At 40.2% G+C, this 18,620-nt stretch overlaps 2 protein-coding genes across 3 annotated transcripts in view; one reads left to right on the top strand and one right to left on the bottom strand.

Annotated features, from left to right (window-relative positions):
• Window positions 1–17,925, top strand: part of LOC125968764 (endonuclease V) — a 79,294-nt gene extending 61,369 nt beyond the window's left edge. The window contains exon 9 of one of the 2 annotated variants that reach the window (XM_068650921.1): window positions 16,919–17,925. The gene's annotated coding sequence lies outside the window, so the exon portion shown is untranslated. Of the gene's footprint in view, window positions 1–1,771; window positions 2,757–16,918 lie in introns of those variants that run through there. The other variant, XM_049720151.2, reaches the window with a different exon arrangement.
• LOC125968758 (neuronal pentraxin-1) lies at window positions 4,190–9,740 on the bottom strand. The gene is made up of 5 exons (XM_049720141.1): window positions 9,192–9,740; window positions 8,039–8,246; window positions 6,442–6,683; window positions 6,136–6,315; window positions 4,190–5,360 (listed from the first exon to the last, which is right to left on the bottom strand). Exons 1-5 carry the CDS (start codon window positions 9,723–9,725, stop codon window positions 5,139–5,141), a joined length of 1,386 nt encoding a protein of 461 aa, XP_049576098.1. The 5' UTR covers window positions 9,726–9,740; the 3' UTR covers window positions 4,190–5,138.
• Window positions 17,926–18,620: the final 695 nt, after the last annotated feature.

The following is an 18,620-nucleotide window of genomic DNA, read 5'->3' as shown; positions in this document are numbered from 1 at the left end:
AAAATATGTGGACAATAAATTAATCACTCTCATTTTGACATTGAAATCTATCTAATTAGTGGCTGAGGCAAGGCAAGTCAAAAAGCAGGGCAGCCTTATTAAAAGAGCACAATTCATGCACATGTGCTTTATTTAAAGTACAACATAGGCTTAGGGTCAAGTCCAAGTACCGGGTCATGAATCTCCTCTTTATTTTTTTCCAACCTGGTAGCTCTTGAATCCTCTTGATATTTCAGTGTCCCTCTTCTGTGCATGTCCAAACCATTTCAATCTGGCCTCTCTAGCTCCAAACCATAAAGTCTTTGCTGAGATCATTCCTGGTGCTGTCCCTCCTCGTCACTCTCAAAGACATTCTCAACCATTTCAACTCGGCATTTCCAGCTCTGTCTCTCGTCCTCTCATCATTTCTACAACCTCAGAGCCATACGATGTTGCTGAACTTACTGCTGTCCTAGAAACTTTTCCTGTCACTTTAGCTGGTGTGCTCTCGTCACATAGCACCCCTGTCACTTTTCCTCTACCAGCGTCATCCGCCCTGTATTGTTTTCTTCACCTCTCTTCTACAGTCTCCATTGCTCTGAGCAGTTGAAGTGCACCTTCTCCATCTACTCCTTGTAACCTTACCATTGCACGGCCATTCCTTTCACACCCACACATACTCTGTCTAGCTACAAATGACCTTCGTTCCTCACCAGTCCAATGCATTTCAGTTCTTTTCTTCTCACTGCAGATCACAATGTCAATGACCGTTGATAACTGCTGCTAATCTCATTTGCCTATCATCACAGCAACAAAAACGGATTCCAAGCCAATTATTGATGGAGTTCAACCTCCATCTTGACAAATTCTGTCAATCCACCAGCAGACCTCACCAATCTCTTTCTATTTATTCCCATACATGTGCTGGACTAGTCTCCAGATTTCCTCATACAGTACCACAGAAAACACCTGATTTCAGTATTCTTGAGAACAAAAAAAGCATTCCCAAGTGTTGGACCTATAAGAGCTGATTAAGGAATTTTCAAGGGCTCAGTCTTCTTTTGAAATCTTTGGAGGGGAATGCACAGAATGGCAATGGTGTGCGTCTTAGTACTATAGTGTGCTAGTTGACATGGGTGAGATACATTCAACTGCCATGGCTTAATTCCCCTCTGTTGCCTCATTCATATTAGTCCCGTGACAGTAGTTCATTCGCCCAGTCTACATTTTGCACTAAGTCAGCTGGGATAGTCTCTAAGGCAAGGCAGCTTTATTTATATAGCACATTTAATACACAAGGCAACTCAATATGCTTCATACAAGCAGGGAAACAGCATGTACAAACATTTACAAACACAACAATGACAGAAGCAAAGCACAGAGTAAAGTAAAGAATTAAGAGTGTGTTTCAAAAGTGACAAAAACAAAAACAGATTTAAAGATGTTTAGAAGATCTAAATCAAATGGGATAAAAAGCGAACTCGTTGACCTGGATTTAAAAGCATTCACTCTTGGGGCTGACCACTTCTGTTGACAGCTTTTTCTATTTCCGTGAAGCATAACAGCTAAATGTATCGTCACCATGTTTGCTTTGTACTCTGGATTGACCCAAGTCTGCAGATCTCAGAGGCCTACTGGGCTTATATTCAATCATCATTTCTTTATTTTAGTCAGGATCCAAACTATTCAGTGATAGACATGTAGCAACTATCAAAATGTATTCTACATCTGATTGAGAGCCAGTGTAAATCCTTTAGGACTGGAGTAATATGTTCTGCTTTCTTTGTTCCAGTCTGAACCCAATCTGCAGCATTCCGAAAGAGCTGCAGCTGTCTGATGCTCTACTGGAGGTAATAAGTTTCTCCTGGTCTGCCTGGAGCATTCAAACCTTCCGTCTAGATATATTTTTCCAGTTTTAGTAATTGATTTTTCCTATGCTTGCTGAAAGTCAGGTGTGAGTCTATCAACACCCCAAGATTTTTGACGTGAAATTTTCAAAACAGTAACTCCAGGTGTTTTCTAACAACAATCCTATTTTCTTCATTGCTGGAAACAATTACCTCTGTTTTGTTTTGGAAATGTTGGTTCATCCAGTTGTTTGCTCTAAACGACGACACAATGCGTTAATTGAACTGCTGTTATTTGGGGACATTGATAAATATAGCTGTGTCATCTGCATGACAATGATAGCCAACTTTAGCGTTCTGAGTCATTTGACCCAAATGGAACATATGCAGACTGAGCAAAAGGGGTGCAAAGATTGACCCTTGAGGGACCCCACGTGTCATGGCCATTCAAAACTACCAATGGTCACTAAGTAAGCCCTAAGTAGGACATGAACCATTTCCTTAAAGTAGGACATTAACCATTCCATTTAATCCCACCAAAGTTTCCAACCCACGCAACAATATATTATAATCAATTACATCAAATGTTTTACTGAGATCAAATAAAACTAGCACTGACACCTTGCTTGTGTTACCCTTCAAGCTAACATCATTTAGTACTTGAGGATTGTTTCTATTTTGTGAAGATGTTGGAAACCTGACTGGAATTTTTCAAAATGTCTGTTCTGTATACTTTCTACAACCATAAAGAGGAAGATTGATTAATGGGTGGGAATTAATTTATTTCACTATTAGTATCCAGTTAATGTTATTCACTTTTCACTTGACAGTCTAACGTGATTGTTTCTCAATGCCCAGGCAAAGGCATTGTTTTCCAACCTCAATGTTGTTATCCTCCTTGTAATAAAATAACTATAGTGGGACTCAGGAGCACTTTGTACAAATGCCTTGTCATTCTCTTTGCCGCTACTCGACCCAGGCTCTTTTCTGCAGTGCACCATGGGGGATTACTGCAAAGTGATGCGTCCCTCTCTCTCTCACAGCTAATGAAAATCCACTCCAAGGACAGGATTAAGACCAAAAATCAGCCTGCAGTCTTTTTGAAAAGATTTGTGTATTTTTTTCTAATTATGTATAGCTTTGTTGAGATTGATGTTTAAGGCCATTGGAACACTGCAAGACTGAAATTTCCACACTCTCTTCTGGCCACCGCTGGTCTGCTTCATTATACAGCAGAAAGATGAATTGTTTTTTCTTACATTGTGAGAGGCCACAATACATGGCCAGAGGAGAGATCATAATTAGTGAGTTAATTATACATTTTAATTCTGACTTAGTTGACCTAGTTATTTACATTATTTCTATTGTTCATGGTGGCAGCAATTGTGAATAACTTGAAAGAAACAATCACAAGATACTGCATGTCAAAATTGCAGGCATGTGCCAGGGCCTGACCATGCATAGTTGCGGTAGTATTTTTTATATTCAAAGTGGCATTCACAACTGATTGTATGACTTATCCACAGATTGCCTGATGTTCCAGAGTCGCATGGGGTTCTTTTATCCTTCTGCTCTGGCTCTCTGTGACTTTGTAAACTAAATTATGAGTAATCAATATAAATTTAAACCACTTCTTTCATTTTTAAATGTTGTTTTAAATCTGATTTGAATGGTTACGCTGCACTTGTAATATTAAAATAAAATATGTTCTTTTATGTCTTTCTCACTCAAAAAAATGCTTCACAAGTGCAGCTGTGCAGCATCTGGCATCAAAATTTATTGAGCTATTTGAACCCCGAAAGGCAAACAACGTAAAAATCCAAGAAAGGCAAAGTTTCTAAAAAAAAAAACAGAACATTCAATTCTATGCGCCACATAAATTATACTAAAACAAGACAACGCTCCCGCCTCATACTTGTCGTCCTGCAATTGGGTGTGGAAATGAAGATGAAGTTTACAGCCCTGATCTTTTGATGCTCTACGCTCAGGAGCAAAAATCACATGGTAAAGTTCTGAAAATAAAAACACATTTGTACCCTTGTGATTCTTATGCATTAATGCAACTCGTGTCCTCTATCTATCATACTTATCCTTGCTCTTTTATATATTGCTTATTTGCCTTGTAGTTTAATACCTACACCCCCCCCCCCCTTACATGAAATAGTTGAGCCAAATACAAAATACTCTATATGTCCACCAAAAGAATGTAATATAGAAGTCTATAAAAAAAAATAATAATAATAAATAAACTTGGGTAGAGCAACAATAATGTTGTCAGTTCGCTTCAAACCTCAGGTGCTGATTGTCCCATTGCAGATAGGGTTAACACACACAAGAAAAAGCACCAGAACTGCACTGCGACATTAAGTATCACAATTTTATTACAAAAATTAAATTATTCATCTCTCAGGTTTGCCATGCTTGGAGCATATAACAATGCAGTAAAAAACCCACACCCAAATATAATAAAGCAGATTTCAACATTGCTTTCACAGCACTCTGTCATTCATGCTGTTACTATACAGATACTGTAACATTCCTAATACAGAGCAGTACAAACACCTGCCAAAACACGTGATGGATAACAATCCCAAACAATAAATTGAATCAGAGTCAAGAAAGAGAAAATCCAAATGAAATAACACTTAATTTGCAACTTAAAACATTGTGTGCGCTGAATATTTGTACCAGCCCAAGGCACCCAGGCTTTTTAACAATGTTGGCAAGTCGGCGATATTCTTACAGAAACACTTGAAGCGAACGACACATACAAACTGACTTGTACCACAGTCTGGGTCCTCTGCTCCTTCCGTTCTCTTTGTCAGTCACAGTGGAAGTTCCGGAGGGGCCTTGGAGAAAGAGGAAGGAGGAGCAGGAGGAGGAGGAGAGGGTAGAGGAAAAAAGCCTCAACATCTTGTCACAGCATCAACTACTGACAAGAATTGACAAGGGTCCCTCTGAGAAACAGGTGGGAAATGTTACGTAATTCCTTGCTTGGATGGTGACTTGTCCACACACGGTTGCCAAATGCTAGTTCCAGACGAAAGAAGCCAAACCAAAAAAATTAAGTTGTGCTTTCAACTGAACCCCTCAGAAAAAACAACCTGAGGTTTCCCAGAATGAACCCCCCTCCCCTCCCCCAGGATGAAAACTGTTCTTCAGCATATAAATACTTGGGAATGGCAGAAATCCCAGCTTGAAGCTTACAACTAAAGTCAAGATCAAATGGCCTCTAACAAACATCAAATGAAGACGAGAGCAACATAAACTCAGAAATACACAGAGGCCGTATCTCCATGGCTTCAATTCAGTTCAGTTGGCTGAACGACAAGGCTCAAAGGACCATTTAGTTGCTCCTCCAAATATTTCAATGTTGCTCTCCGTCCAAGAGAGCACATTGCCGGCCGTTGCTTTACTGTTGCAGGTTGCCAAGTTGTAGATTTCAGTGATGGACAGTTTCCTATTCCAGATGTTTAGGTTTGCCAGCTCGCCTACGAAGGCTTGTGTTGCATCAAAGCCTCCTCCGAGTGTATCCTGCAGAAGGAGACAAAAAAAAAAAAAAAACAAGCAGTAGTTAAAACACAAATGTGGTGGCTTCATTCGTTTTAAATAACCTGTCCAAGCTGACATTGGGTGAGAGTACATGCTAGATTTGTCATCAGCCATTTACATCAGATATATTTGTATCTTTCTTTCTTATCTTTTCTTTTTTCAAACAAGAACTCCAAACTGTATTTCCCTTTTAGAACCTTGTTTGTTCGCCTTGTTGGTAAGCCATTAAATATTCAGTTGAGCATTTCTTTGCACCTTATGCCATACTTTGAACTTGAATGCATCTAAAGTCACACAAGTTTGCATTTACGTACTATGTGTTTTCAAAAAAGTATATAACGTTATCACAACATAGGAAAGAAGCACATGAAAAGCCATCAGGGCTGCTCAGTACCTTCTTGTGGAGTCACGCAACGTCAACATCATTAATATAAAAGGATGGAATGAACGAGTAACAGGTCACAGTGAAGAGACGTGACCCCCAGGCACAAGCGGTAATCCTCCCTCTGCATTCGTCAAAGTTGGGTGTGGCTTCATTTTTTTCTTATTTGATAAATATTCTTTCTTTTCCCTCGCAGTGATCATTTCTTGAAATAATTATTTCATTTTGTTGCACGTGTCTCATTTCCTGTGGTGATTTGTATGCTTGTATTTAGTTAAGTCAATCACTTGCCAAAATCAGCAAACAGGTATGCTCAACTTTGGCGCAAACTAGAAATGACATTTTACTGCTGCACATTTGCACATGTTGATTTACCTGCTCCTGTCCCAAGACGAGCACCCCTTCAGGTTTGATGGGGTGATAGGGGGCCAAATTTTCACCATTGCCCCTCATCACACCATCCTGAAAGGCCTCCCACATCCCGTCTCGGGTGGTCCACGTGATGCACAAGTGATGCCATTTGCCGTCATTGATGAGGAAGGGCAGCTTTGCAACCTGCGGCAAATACACACTTCCATTTAAATCAGGATTCAGGCCGCATCATTTCCATCTTGAAAACCTTGCTGCAGATTGTTCATTCAAATGTATAGTTTAGCTTTCTGTCTGTTGTGTCACACTTACCTTGTCATTAATGAGAATCTCCATTGGGTTGTTTCCCCATTCAATCAGCACCAGCTCGTTGGCCTGACCAGGGACAGCGTAAGAAAAGGGTGTCCCCACCCCTGGTGAGGCATTGGACTTGATCCACAGACACACAGTGAAGGAGTACATCTCGGGCAGACTCCTCTTGGCTTTGGCGTACATGTAGTTGGTTCTCAACGGGAATGTCAGCTGGAACTTATCCGTGGGTCTGTTTTCTTTGCCTGCACATGAGATTAATGTCAGTCTGTCTGTAAAGGTTTGCTTCTGCTCGCTCTGGGAATTCTTTTCTATTTAATCGGTGTCTTTAGGGATTAGGAAGAGGACAGAGTAACATTAATCAAAATTCATGTTTATGGGCATGAGGCAACAATGCAGATGTGATTAGAATTCATATGAGGACAACTCAAGTGTGACAAATGGAAGACATTATTTTCTACCTTGCTACTTGAAGTACCAAGCAAGACTACCTGCGATTGCTACAGTATTTCCCCTGGGAACCTGATACACGCATGACACGTTCATGCATCCATCTATTTTCTATACCATGTTTTCCTCACGCGGATCACTGGCGATAAGGAGGCAGAACACGACCTGGACTGGTGGCCAGCCAGTCACAGACCAGAGGGATATAAAACTGTCTAAACTCACAATCACATTAATGGGCGATGTCGAGTCTTCATTTAGCCCACAGGTGTCAAACTCAAGGCCCGGGGGCCAGATACGGCCTGCCACATCATTTTATGTGGCCCGCAAAGACAAATTGTGCATCAAATTCGTGTCATTACTAGAATTGCAAATTGTCTTTACTTTTAATAATATCTTTTTTTTAATATTTGACCAGTTTTTACTCGTCTGATTTGAAAACGAGTTATTTGTCAGTTTGTTTTGTAGCTTTTACTGTATATGATATGAGGCGCTCATACATTTATTTGGGTTGACAGTGGTAATGGCCCTCCGAAAGAAGGCTACAATGCGGCCCGCGAAAAAAATGAGTTTGACACCCCTGATTTAGCCTAATATGTTTTTGAATGTGGGATGAAGTTGGAGAGCTCGGAGAAAAAATACGCGCTGAAGGGCACGCACGCGCGCGCGCGCGCACGCACGAGTTGGATAGCTGAAAAAGCCTCATAAATCCTCCAACTCGCCTAAGTGCGAATCACCTTTCGGCATTATCTCTCCGCAGCAGAAATGTACTTGTAATCACTTAAGACTTTTTTCCCGTGTTGTTCCTCTTCTTCTTCCTCTTGTTCTACTTTTTTTTTCTGTTCCAAGTCACACTGTCAGCGTTTGGCAGTGAAACGGCAAAAGGCGAAAGGGCAAACTACAAGCAGTAAGATATGCAAAGCAATGCAGCTCTCTACTCAATGCGCGCGCAAGGCGATAGATGCCGCAGCAGAAAGCAAGGGGGAAAAAAAAACATTCGACTCCATGGGAGCTCGAGAACTCATCGTATTAGGGCTTCGAGCGGATGATGTGCCCTTGGGCAATAAATTGTCTTAAATACACCCCCCCCCCCCCCTTTTTTTTTTTTTTTTTTTTTTTTTTTTTTTTTGCGGTAGAGATCCAATGTACGCACCTTTCTCTAAGTCTGTGATGCGGTGATGCAGAGAAGTGAGCGTGGACTCCACTCGGTTCCGTTGGTCGCTGTCATTTCTGGAACCACTTTTGGCTTCTTCTAATGTGTTGACCCGAGACAGAACTTGCTTCTCCATGTCATCTATCTTGTTTTGAAGCAGATCCTTCAGACTGTTCGCCTGCACGGTGTTATTCCCTCGGCTGTATTGCTGCAGCGTGCGGAAGGAGAAAGGGATACGTTTAAGATTGGAATAGTTCTGGTTGGAAATCTTTACTTTTAAATTATGTGCCTTGGGGTTACTTTATATGGGGATGTTTAGCTCTTTGTCAAATTTCTCATAACAACTAATCATGGTTTCCCATATGCGCACTCACGGGCTCTATTATTACTTCGGTGCTTGCACAATAAATCACTCATATCCAATGCAAGCTTTCCGCCTTAAAGATAACTGTGCGATGGGGTGGGGGCGGGGGCATTTGAATTGAGGTTACTTGTAGTTTGCAAAGGCATCGAGCGGAATTTAACCACCCTGTACACTTAATATTAGAGACAGTTGTCGTTGTAATGCATTGCACGTGCACGCCCCTGCAAATACGATACAACATAGGCAGACACACGATCAAAATAATACTGTCCCATAACATGCAACATCTTTTTTTTCAGATTATTTGGATTAGATATAAATTTCCTTCTGACTCTCTTGGCTGTTTCTCTTCAATTAATGCAGATGTAGCTACTTGAGTGATGCTGCTGTGACATTTAAATTTACCTCACGTGATGATCTATCTATCTATCTATCTATCTATCTATCTATCTATCTATCTATCTATCTATCTATCTATCTATCTATCTATCTATCTATCTATCTATCTATCTATCTATCTATCTCTCTCTCTCTCTCTCTCTCTCTCTCTCTCTCTCTCTCTCTCTCTCTCTATCTATCTATCTATCTATCTATCTATCTATCTATCTATCTATCCATCTATCTATGAGATTATTGCATATTGTACTTAATCATCACGCATGAGTAATATATATTACTATTATAATACATATGTGCATGCTCGGTAAAAGATGGACTTTAATATGTGTCTTGTCGTCTTACAAAGTGCACGGAGCCCAAGGGAACTTGGCTGCACTGGAACTTGCCTACCTCAAGGTTCTCCAGTCTCTGTTTCAGAGTCTGTAAAGTGTGTCCCAGCTGGGCCAGGGTCTCTGCGGTGCCCCGTGAAATATCCCCCATCGTGTTCTTGGCGCCCGGCCGCCTTCCTCCGGGTCCCGCCGCGGCCGGGAAGCTCTGACTCTCACAGCGACTCAACTTGGACGTTAGTTCCCTGATTGTCTCCTTCTGGTTCATAATGGTCTCCTTTTGCTGCAGCACGGTCTCCCGCAGCTGCATGACAGTCGTCTTCAGGTCCTCCGCCGGGCCACTGTTCTGCATGGTGGCCGCACACAAGTCCATATCCTTGGGCACCGACGTGCAAATAAACTGCGTCTGTCCCAAGTCTTGCGCGGAGCTCTCCGCGGTGGCCAGGCAACAGAGGAGAAAAACTTTCCACGGGAGTTGATCCATGGTTCCACTCGCATTGATGTCTGTGTTCAGTACCACGGAGCTGTTCACCGAAGCTTGGAGCCGCAGCAAGCCGCGCTCGCTTTTATAGCGCGCTTGACGCATCCCCTCATTCATCGCATCTGTGAGAGGAAGGAGGCGCCCGGAGTCCGGCCCATTCTTTAAGCTCGTGCACGATCCGTGGAACAGTCGCCCACGTACTTGATCAATGCCAAGCAGAAGCTTTTATCCACGTGTTTAAACATAGTCGGTAAAGCAAAGAAAGTAATGAGCAAAAAGCCCCGTCCAAATATTCCCATTTAAAAACAGATCATCCCACTTATTCAATAAACTATTGTAGACACACGTCATAATTTCAATTCGTAATCTAGGGTACTTGGAAATTACTTGGAATAAATCTTTCATGAACAGTATTCTATGATATCACAATTATTGCGCCCTCTTAAATGAGCCGGAAAGGGTACTCCACCAACCCCCTCCCGAAACACACACTGTATAAATTGCTGTACAGTATTTTAATAATGATCGAACTTCTCTTGTTACAGTAAAACCAGCAATCTGCATTAGCTCCCAGGAGGAAATTTGCTTGGTAATGGATTGAAAGCAGCAGATGAATGCACTTTCCTTGCATTTTCCATTCAATGAGTGTCTATATTAGAGCTGATAGGCTTGTATATTTTACATGTATATTTTCTTTCACCGTCCATTATAGTATAACACTTCACATTTCATACTACTTTTAATGATTAATTTATTATTTCAATGACAGAATGGTTTGTTTCCGGCAATATAAAATATATTTTTTTAACGCAGAAGTCAAGGGACTATAAGTAAGTAAATAAATACATAATCAAACTATTAAATAGAAAAATAAATAAATAAACATGCCCTTTGTGTTCCAGTGCATTCTCCTGCCAAATGAGCACAACTACTCAGCGACACATCAATTTTAAGTCCCACTTGCATCACAGTGCTGTGTAAAACTATAGTCACAAACAGAATTGTGGAGACAAATGTTCAGGTGAAACATTTGTAACTCAGTTACATTGCAAGAAGTTTTTCAGACTTAGGCATGACGACTCCACGGCTATCGACTAAAGGTGGGAGGAAAATTGACCAACAAGTCCACCTTAATTTGTTTAATCATTGATCCTGTGTGTTGTAATCAGCAAGATGCCGAGCTTGAGGCAAGCAATGGCATATGAAACAAATAGTGGATGGGAGCTTAATTGCTCCAGGACAAACATGTACAAATTTCTCCTTATCTCAGCAGAATGCATGTCATTAGATTTCATAACCTTGCTTCAAATCAACAAGGGCCACTTTGTTGTGTTTAGCTGCCCAACAGCTGCTTATTTGCTAGCAAGGAGCAAAGTTTGCAAGTTTTTAATCACAATGTCAGTGTGGTTTACTATTGAGGATGTGTAGTTTACCATGTGATCCACAATATATCACACCTTAAAGGTGTCACAGCACCATATGGTCTCTCACATTTTCCTCCCTCCCTTCCTTCTCTTCCGTGTGTCAGCTGTAACACTGAAAGAAAAGATCATGTCTTTGCAGGCAGTAACGTGTGCCAAATGAGGGTGCTATCTTATTATCTTCTAAATCAGATTTGGTGCTCATAGAGGGAAGCAGACTGGTAATAATGCCTTTTTTTCATTTAAGTACACATGCATGGTCAGTTCCAGTTGGTCACCAGAGGCAGGATGGAAAAGGACTCAAATCTGTAACGATCAGTCTCTCAGGCTTGCTGAATAATGCAAAGCTTTATAATAGAACCTACTGTCTAATGGCAAAGACAGATATGAGCCATTTCACACAGTGGCAGAATGCGGCATGCTTATTTATCCAGCATTTGCCCTCGTAGTGGAGAATAATGCATAAGGATTGACTGAAAAACACGGGGAGGGCTGCAAAAGCAAGAAAAGGTTAGGGGGAGTGCAGAGGCTGTATGCCAAAACACTTTGAAATACTCATTGGCAATAACATTGGAATATAATTTTTCTTTCATATACCTAAATAATGCAACAAAAATGTTGTTGTACATCAGTGGAAACTACAACAAATGATTAATTTTTTAAATGTTATTCATTGAGTGCAGGCCTCGAGCAAGGTTGATTTGTAAACAAAAGCATTCGTGAGCAGTATTTGTAGTTAGTATCTATGTTTTGTTTTTTGGGGAGTGGATAATTGTATAACACATTAGGAACACTCTAGGACAAGGCTAAAAGTGTAAAAAACAAAAACAGTAATCCTCAGTATTTCACTGGGATTTGACGTTACTATATTTTTAAAGGCCAGATATTTAGCTTTCTTTTTCTTTGCAATTTAAAACAGGTATATTCCCAGGTGTTTTGCAGGGCAAGTCAAGTCCAAAATTTTCTTTACAATATGTTCCATGTGGTCCCAATGGTCTTAACACGGCAGTCTGACTAATATTGCATTTGTGGAATATTAATCAGTCCACTTAGGGAAATTTTGCCATTTGCTATCAACGGAAAATGTCATCACAGTGTTTTAGTGCTCAGCTTGCGAACATCTTATGACCAAACCCTGAAAAAAAAGGTGATCCGTTGGTCGTTATCTGAACCATAGGGATATCATTTTCAGTCAACAAGTGGCAAAATGGCCGCACCCGGCAATGGAAAATAACGGGTGCAGTTTGGTGCTTAATTCCACAAAGACCTGTCTGATATCTCCAAGATGCCACAGGATGGTGCTAAAAGCGAAGAACTATGTTGAAGTGACACATTGATTGAGAGACCAACATTTTTAGGGGAGCATCAATTACCTCTTTGTTTTTTGCTATTTGCAGCACTTATCACACATTTTTAGGGGAGCATCAATTACCTCTTGTTTTTTGCTATTTGCAACACTTATCACACACGAAAAGCAGGAGGTTACGATACGGCATTGTTTTCTTTATGTGAAAGCAAACACACACGGACATACAAGAGTGGCTCTATTGCCTGAGGAAGCCTCAAAGCCTGGCCTGTTAGAGGGTTAAAAATGGGAAAGAAAGGTGTGAGTTAAATACTTTCTCTTGGCATTGACGTCACACCATAAAACTGAAGCGCAGGAAATGCACTGACGTCAGACAGACAACCAACAGCAAAACAAAGAGATGAATAGTGACTCAAGAGACACGTGTCCAGCAGAGAGCTTGCTCGTCATTGAGAACTCGAGTGATGATGAGGTAAAAGCTCTTTATAGCTTTTGTACATGTTGCAGCCTTCTGTTGCTGGAGAAATATTACCAAATGTACAACTGTATTACATCCATCCATTCATTTGCCACCGTGCTCCCACCCGACTTTGGGCAGAAGGCGGGGTACATCCTGAACGAGAGCCAGAATCGAATCCCGCATCTCTGAACTGTGAGGCAACGTTCTAACCAGTGCAAAACCATGCCGCTGACTGTATAATAATAATAATAATAATAATAATAATAATAATAATAATAATAATAATAATAATAATAATAAATGAAAAGAGACAACATTCTTTCAGAAAAGTTCAGCTGCATCTCTGATTAAAAATGTAGTATAAATGCGTTGACCAGTGTTCACTTGTAGGGAATTATGTGAACGTGTACAACAGGGGTGTCAAACTCATTTTTTTCGCAGGCCGCATTGTGGTCATAGCTTCTTTCGGAGGGCCATTATGACCGTCAACCCAAATAAATGTATGAGCACCTCATATTACATAGAGTAAAAGCTACAAAACAAACTGACAAATAACTCGTTTTCAAATCAGACGAGTAAAAACTGGTCAAATATTAAAAAAAAAAGATATTATTAAAAGTGAAGACAATTTGCAATTCTAGTAATGACACGAATTTGATGCACAATTTGTCTTCGCGGGCCACAAAATGATGTGGCGGGCCGTATCTGGCCCCCGGGCCTTAAGTTTGACACCTGTGGTGTACAACCATTTACATGTACAACCTAATTAAAACATACAGGGACATAAATAAATGCTCTCTGCAATACGTGTTCCACGAGGCCCTAAGAGAACTTCATCATAATTCTCTGAAGGCTGCACATTAACACTGAGCCACGACAGTGCTCTTCATCAAGCCATTCGTATTGGAATCCCTCTAGAAACATTTTCTTCATTAGAGCTTCTCCACATAAAGGTCTCTGGCTAAAAAGCATTTTTACCTTATTGAAAGATTTGCTGAGGAAAGAAATGCATTTCATTTTATTTTGTTTTGCATTGTATTTTGAAGGTCAAAGTCATATTTGACGTCATGTTCACAAATTTGTGGTGTTGATTTTACAAAGCTTTTAAAATAGTTTCATTTCAGAGAGAATAGACACATTTGGGGGCGTGGGGGTTGGTTGGGAGTACATTATTTGCTGTAGGTCACAAATAATCAATTATCTTTCTACTAACAGCTGGCACTGCTGCATTGATTTTTCTTTTAAATGAATTTAGATATTTGTAGACACATTCTCACTTAATTTTGATTACTGACCTTTAGAACAATATGCTTCTAACTTTATGAAAACTGTTTGGGGCAGTCCTTTGTGCCCTGACATGACTGTGCCCCACCACTGCACAAATCAATACCTGTAGTATTTCAAAACCAACTTTTTTATCTCTAACTTTTTTTCCAAATGTAAAATTCATGTCTGCGATTGGCTGGCAACCAGTTCAGGGTGACCCGCGCCAACTGCCCGCTGGGATAGGCTCCAGCACGCCCGCGACCTTTGTGAGGACGAAGCGATTCGGATGATGGATGTGATATAAAATATGATTTGACCAAGCTTTTTGATAATTTGACTCTTAAATTCTAATGATTGATTTACTAACAGTTTACATATACATTATATTTCATTAGATTATTTTAGTATTCCATACATCCAATTTATGTATCTCAGCCTCACCAAGGTGAAGTGGAGCCTATCCTAGCTGACTTTGGTTTGGAGGAATTTTACACCCTGGACTGGTCGCCAGACAAGCACAGGATTGAATTTATAGGACGCTATAAAATACTACTATCATGCAAGGCATTAAAATTCAGATTACATATAACCAGAAAGGGATGTGCAGTAATTTAATAGCACATAGTTTATAGTACAATACTAGTACAGTCAACTGAAGTGTGAACATGCTTGAACAGGCTTTGGACTACTTTTTTTTTTATTTTAATCAGCATTGATAACATTACTAGTTTTGTTGCTTCAGTTCATTCTTTATATTTATTTGAAGCGTACTTGACGCTACTCTGATTAATGATTTTTTCTACTGGAAAATTTGATTTTTCCTTAAATGTCGTAATAAAAAATAACTTTTCATCATATTTTTATTGGCACTTTGTTCATTACAAAAAAGTGAATTACAAATGTAGTGTAAATTTGTACCCTGCTCGCTTAATATTCACAATACTTTCAAGTTACCTCAGAACAGTGAACGTGAAACACATGTGCATCCATTTGTTTTATAAATTTGAAACTTTACAAAGCGCAATATTGTTGTCAGTGAGTCTACAAAGCTTAGACAAACTGAGGCACTTTGTGGTTAGTGGCCCATCACCCTGGGAGAGCAGCTGTGTTTTAGGATTCAATAACACGAAAAGACGACCCCGTGAGCCAAAAGTGTACCCTACAAGGACCGAATGAGCTCTCTGCACATCCTTTCTGAACTACATCAAATGTACGCATCTTCTTGTAAAACCAGAGTCTTTCTGTAGCTCTCAGGGGTGCTGAGTTATTCCGCCCATAATGTCTGGATGAGGTTGTTCTCATCATACTCCACAAAGATGGAAATACATGTTCTAGAGCAGGGGTGTCAATCTCATTTTTTTCACGGGCCACATTGTAGTCATAGCTTCTTTCGTAGGACCATTATGACTGTCAACCCAAATAAATGTATGAGCACCTCATTATATACAGTAAAAACTACAAAACAAACTGACAAATAACTCGTTTTCAAATCATACGAGTAAAAACTGGTCAAATATCTAAAAAAAAGTTATTAAAAGTGAAGACAATTTGCCATTCTAGTAATGACACAGGAATTTGATGCACAATTTGTCTTCGCGGGCCACATAAAATGATGTGGCGGGCCGTATCTGGCCCCCGGGCCTTGAGTTTGACACGTGTTCTAGGGTGTGTTTCTAATCTGCTACAGGCAGAGGTGAGTAGTAATATGTTACATTTACTGTATTACATTTCTTCAAGCAAGATTTGTAATTAAAATGACTGGCAAGAGTAGCTATGATGCAACATTCGTTTTACTTTATCTTGAGTATATATGTTGAGACGAAATTACATTTACTCCACTATCTATTACTTTACACTGCATTCCATTTGCTAGTTTATCGATCAATGTATCTTTATTGTTGTTGTTTTGTTTTTTTTACTCCATTTCACAAATTAAACAGACCCGGGCCAGCAATATCACCGCACATAGTCCATCAAAATGACTAATTTCTATGAAGAGTTACTGAAGAAGCGTAAGAAAAACAGTTTCATAATGTGCTTTCACCTGTGTCTGCATGTCCTATCCGCCTTGATTTTTAGAGTTCGCAGCAATTGCTAATGTAAATATATTGGTTGGATGATTACAGCCCAAAATAAAATATGAACCTCCTCAGATTCCATCTTTAAAGCTTCTCAAAGCCGTTACCCTCAGCACCTCCAACTCAAAGTTGTAACTCCTAATGTTCTCAAAAATGTCTCCTTCTGTTTTTTGACAGCTGAAATGTTATCACAGCTGAGAGACAATTTAAATTTGCTGTAAAACCTTTGTTGTCCAGATTTTGCTTTGGGGTTTTGTAGATTTATTCATGGTCAACCTTGAGTGTGAATTGTGAGAAAGATGCGCTTTAAGCTGAAGCAGTCTGTGCTCAGGGGACATTGACTGATCATTATGCAATACAGTACAACACATTAATCACAGCAGAACTGTTTATTAATGCATTGTAAAGATGACTTGGAAACCACCATTGTCAGAAGCAGTACTGAAAAACAACACTAAACTGTTGAAATATGTGAAGGCAACATCTTTCAGAGAAATGAAAGCACAAAAACAAGAGTGGATGTGTGTGTCTGTGCACACGTGTGTGTAATCACAAATGAAGAAAGCATGAAGGCATATCTTCATCCCTTGAATCACTTCTTATTCATGCAACTCTTTTTTTCCTCGCCGCGTGGCAATCAGTCCTTGGGAAAAAAAAACATTTCCTTCTTCTGTTTCACTCCTGTTTCCAGTTTTTCATGTCACCCTGATCCCTAGGGAGTAGGAGATCTGAAGAAAAAGAACACTAATCTTCTCTGGCTTGTCCTGGCTTTATTGCAGATGAGACAAGCCAGGGTCTCACCCTCCTTCACACCACAGATTGGATTGGTTCCACACAGCCGTGGACACCAGCGATGTGATGCAAGAGGCTCAAACTCACCGAGATAGACCAATGAGTTTCTTCCAGATCAGATTGCTGAGCTGCCTGAAGTGAGGCAGGCCGAGGGAGGGGTCGTAATGATGACTACTAGACCGGTAGATGTATTGAGAAAGATGTTATCACGCTCCAACCATCAGATGTAATAATTTTATGCGTTCTAATGGGCTGGCACTTCAGAGAAACCTCCTGTGAATTGATCTCTCCCATCTTATTGTTTTGTTGTCATTCAAAAAAGCCTGTCTTGGGCTTGATTAACGTTATCAAGAGTGACAGGCAAATATAATTGTCGACCAGGAACAAACTGGTAAACATGTTGATTGCACACATGGCTCTAGGAAATGCCACGATATATGTACTGGTTGAGTGACTTCTAAGTGCGTCACTCAGGACAGGTGGAACGGTGTATTCACTCTGTGATGTCTGCATATTCAAACATTTGGCTCCTGCTGTTTGAGAAATTAGTGTGAAGCTGGACACTAAAGGGTGATGAGACATCTCATGTGGAAACTCACTTTGTTCACTTGACTCAGGGGCGGGCAATTTGCACCCAGAAATCAACAAAAACATCAACGTCAAAAACATGAAATCAAATTATCAGTTGAAGCAGCTGCTTAATCACGTCTAAAAATAAGAAAGAAAATGTCATACTGTTCACAACAACATGAGTTTATCTATGGAAACTTGAGCCACTGCCTCATTATATTTGCTCCAACACTGCCATCAAAGTAAATTCTCTGACGAGATATTGTGAATACAAAATATTTATTGCAAACAGTGTTTTAATTCCCATGTTGTACATGTAAATGAAATGAATTTTTTCCATGCTGTATGTAGTTTTTTGTTTCACTTTAATAGTCACGCTTGCGCCATGTTGCTTTCCTGCTAGCAATGCATTATGGTCTATATTAACCTTTTGAATAAACATCGATGGCCAGTATATTTTCAAATGCATTATGGGTCATTTTGAGTGCACTACATTTATCCTCCCTGGACATTCAGACAACCCTACAAAATGGTGTAATACCTTGATAGCCACGAAATAGTTTGCACATTAGGACACAGCCACTATTATTTAGTTTGAACTGGCCATTTTGCATCCCTGGTGTCATGTTAGTGTTACACCATTTTAGGTGTGAATGGGGAAGAGGATCTGAATACTCCCAAAAAAAAGACTGCAAAGACCATTACTGAGCTGCTGCTGCACGGTAGCCTAGACAAGACCTTCTAAAAAGGTTCTAAAAAGAGTGCATAAGATTATATCCAGATGTTGTTTTTGGAAAGGGAACATATGAGTGCGGCCAGTATTGATGCACAGATTGAAGGGCGAGGGGCCAGCCTGTCAGTGGTCAGAGTGGACCATAAGGCACACTCCTTCAAATTGGTCTGCATATGGCTGTCATCTTTTTCAAACGATGATGCCCAAAAAAGTGTCCGAACAGTATGCATGGGTGTCTGGAATCACATCCCACATTCTGATAAAACCAAGTTAAACTTATTTGGTTCAGAGTGACTCAATCATGTGCAGCAACTAGGTGAGGAGAACTTTAACAAGTGTGTTTTGCCTGCAGTCAAGTATGGTGGTGTGCCATGGTCTGGGCCACA

This window comes from Syngnathus scovelli, chromosome 5, assembly GCF_024217435.2.
Source record: "Syngnathus scovelli strain Florida chromosome 5, RoL_Ssco_1.2, whole genome shotgun sequence".
In the NCBI taxonomy this organism is placed as follows: Eukaryota; Metazoa; Chordata; class Actinopteri; order Syngnathiformes; family Syngnathidae; genus Syngnathus; species Syngnathus scovelli.
The sequence above is the reverse complement of the archived record's forward strand: the minus strand, read 5'-3'. Positions and strand labels throughout refer to the sequence as shown.

What these genes read in the sequence shown, in the direction of transcription:
- LOC125968758 (XM_049720141.1), bottom strand. Translation starts at nt 9,725, where the DNA reads ATGAATGAGGGGATGCGTCAAGCGCGCTATAAAAGCGAGCGCGGCTTG. An exon ending in AGAGACTGGAGAACCTTGAG is followed by an intron (nt 8,247 to 9,191) that starts GTAGGCAAGTTC and finishes CGCACGCTGCAG; the next exon opens with CAATACAGCCGAGGGAATAA. An exon ending in AGATTCTCATTAATGACAAG is followed by an intron (nt 6,316 to 6,441) that starts GTAAGTGTGACA and finishes TATTTGCCGCAG; the next exon opens with GTTGCAAAGCTGCCCTTCCT.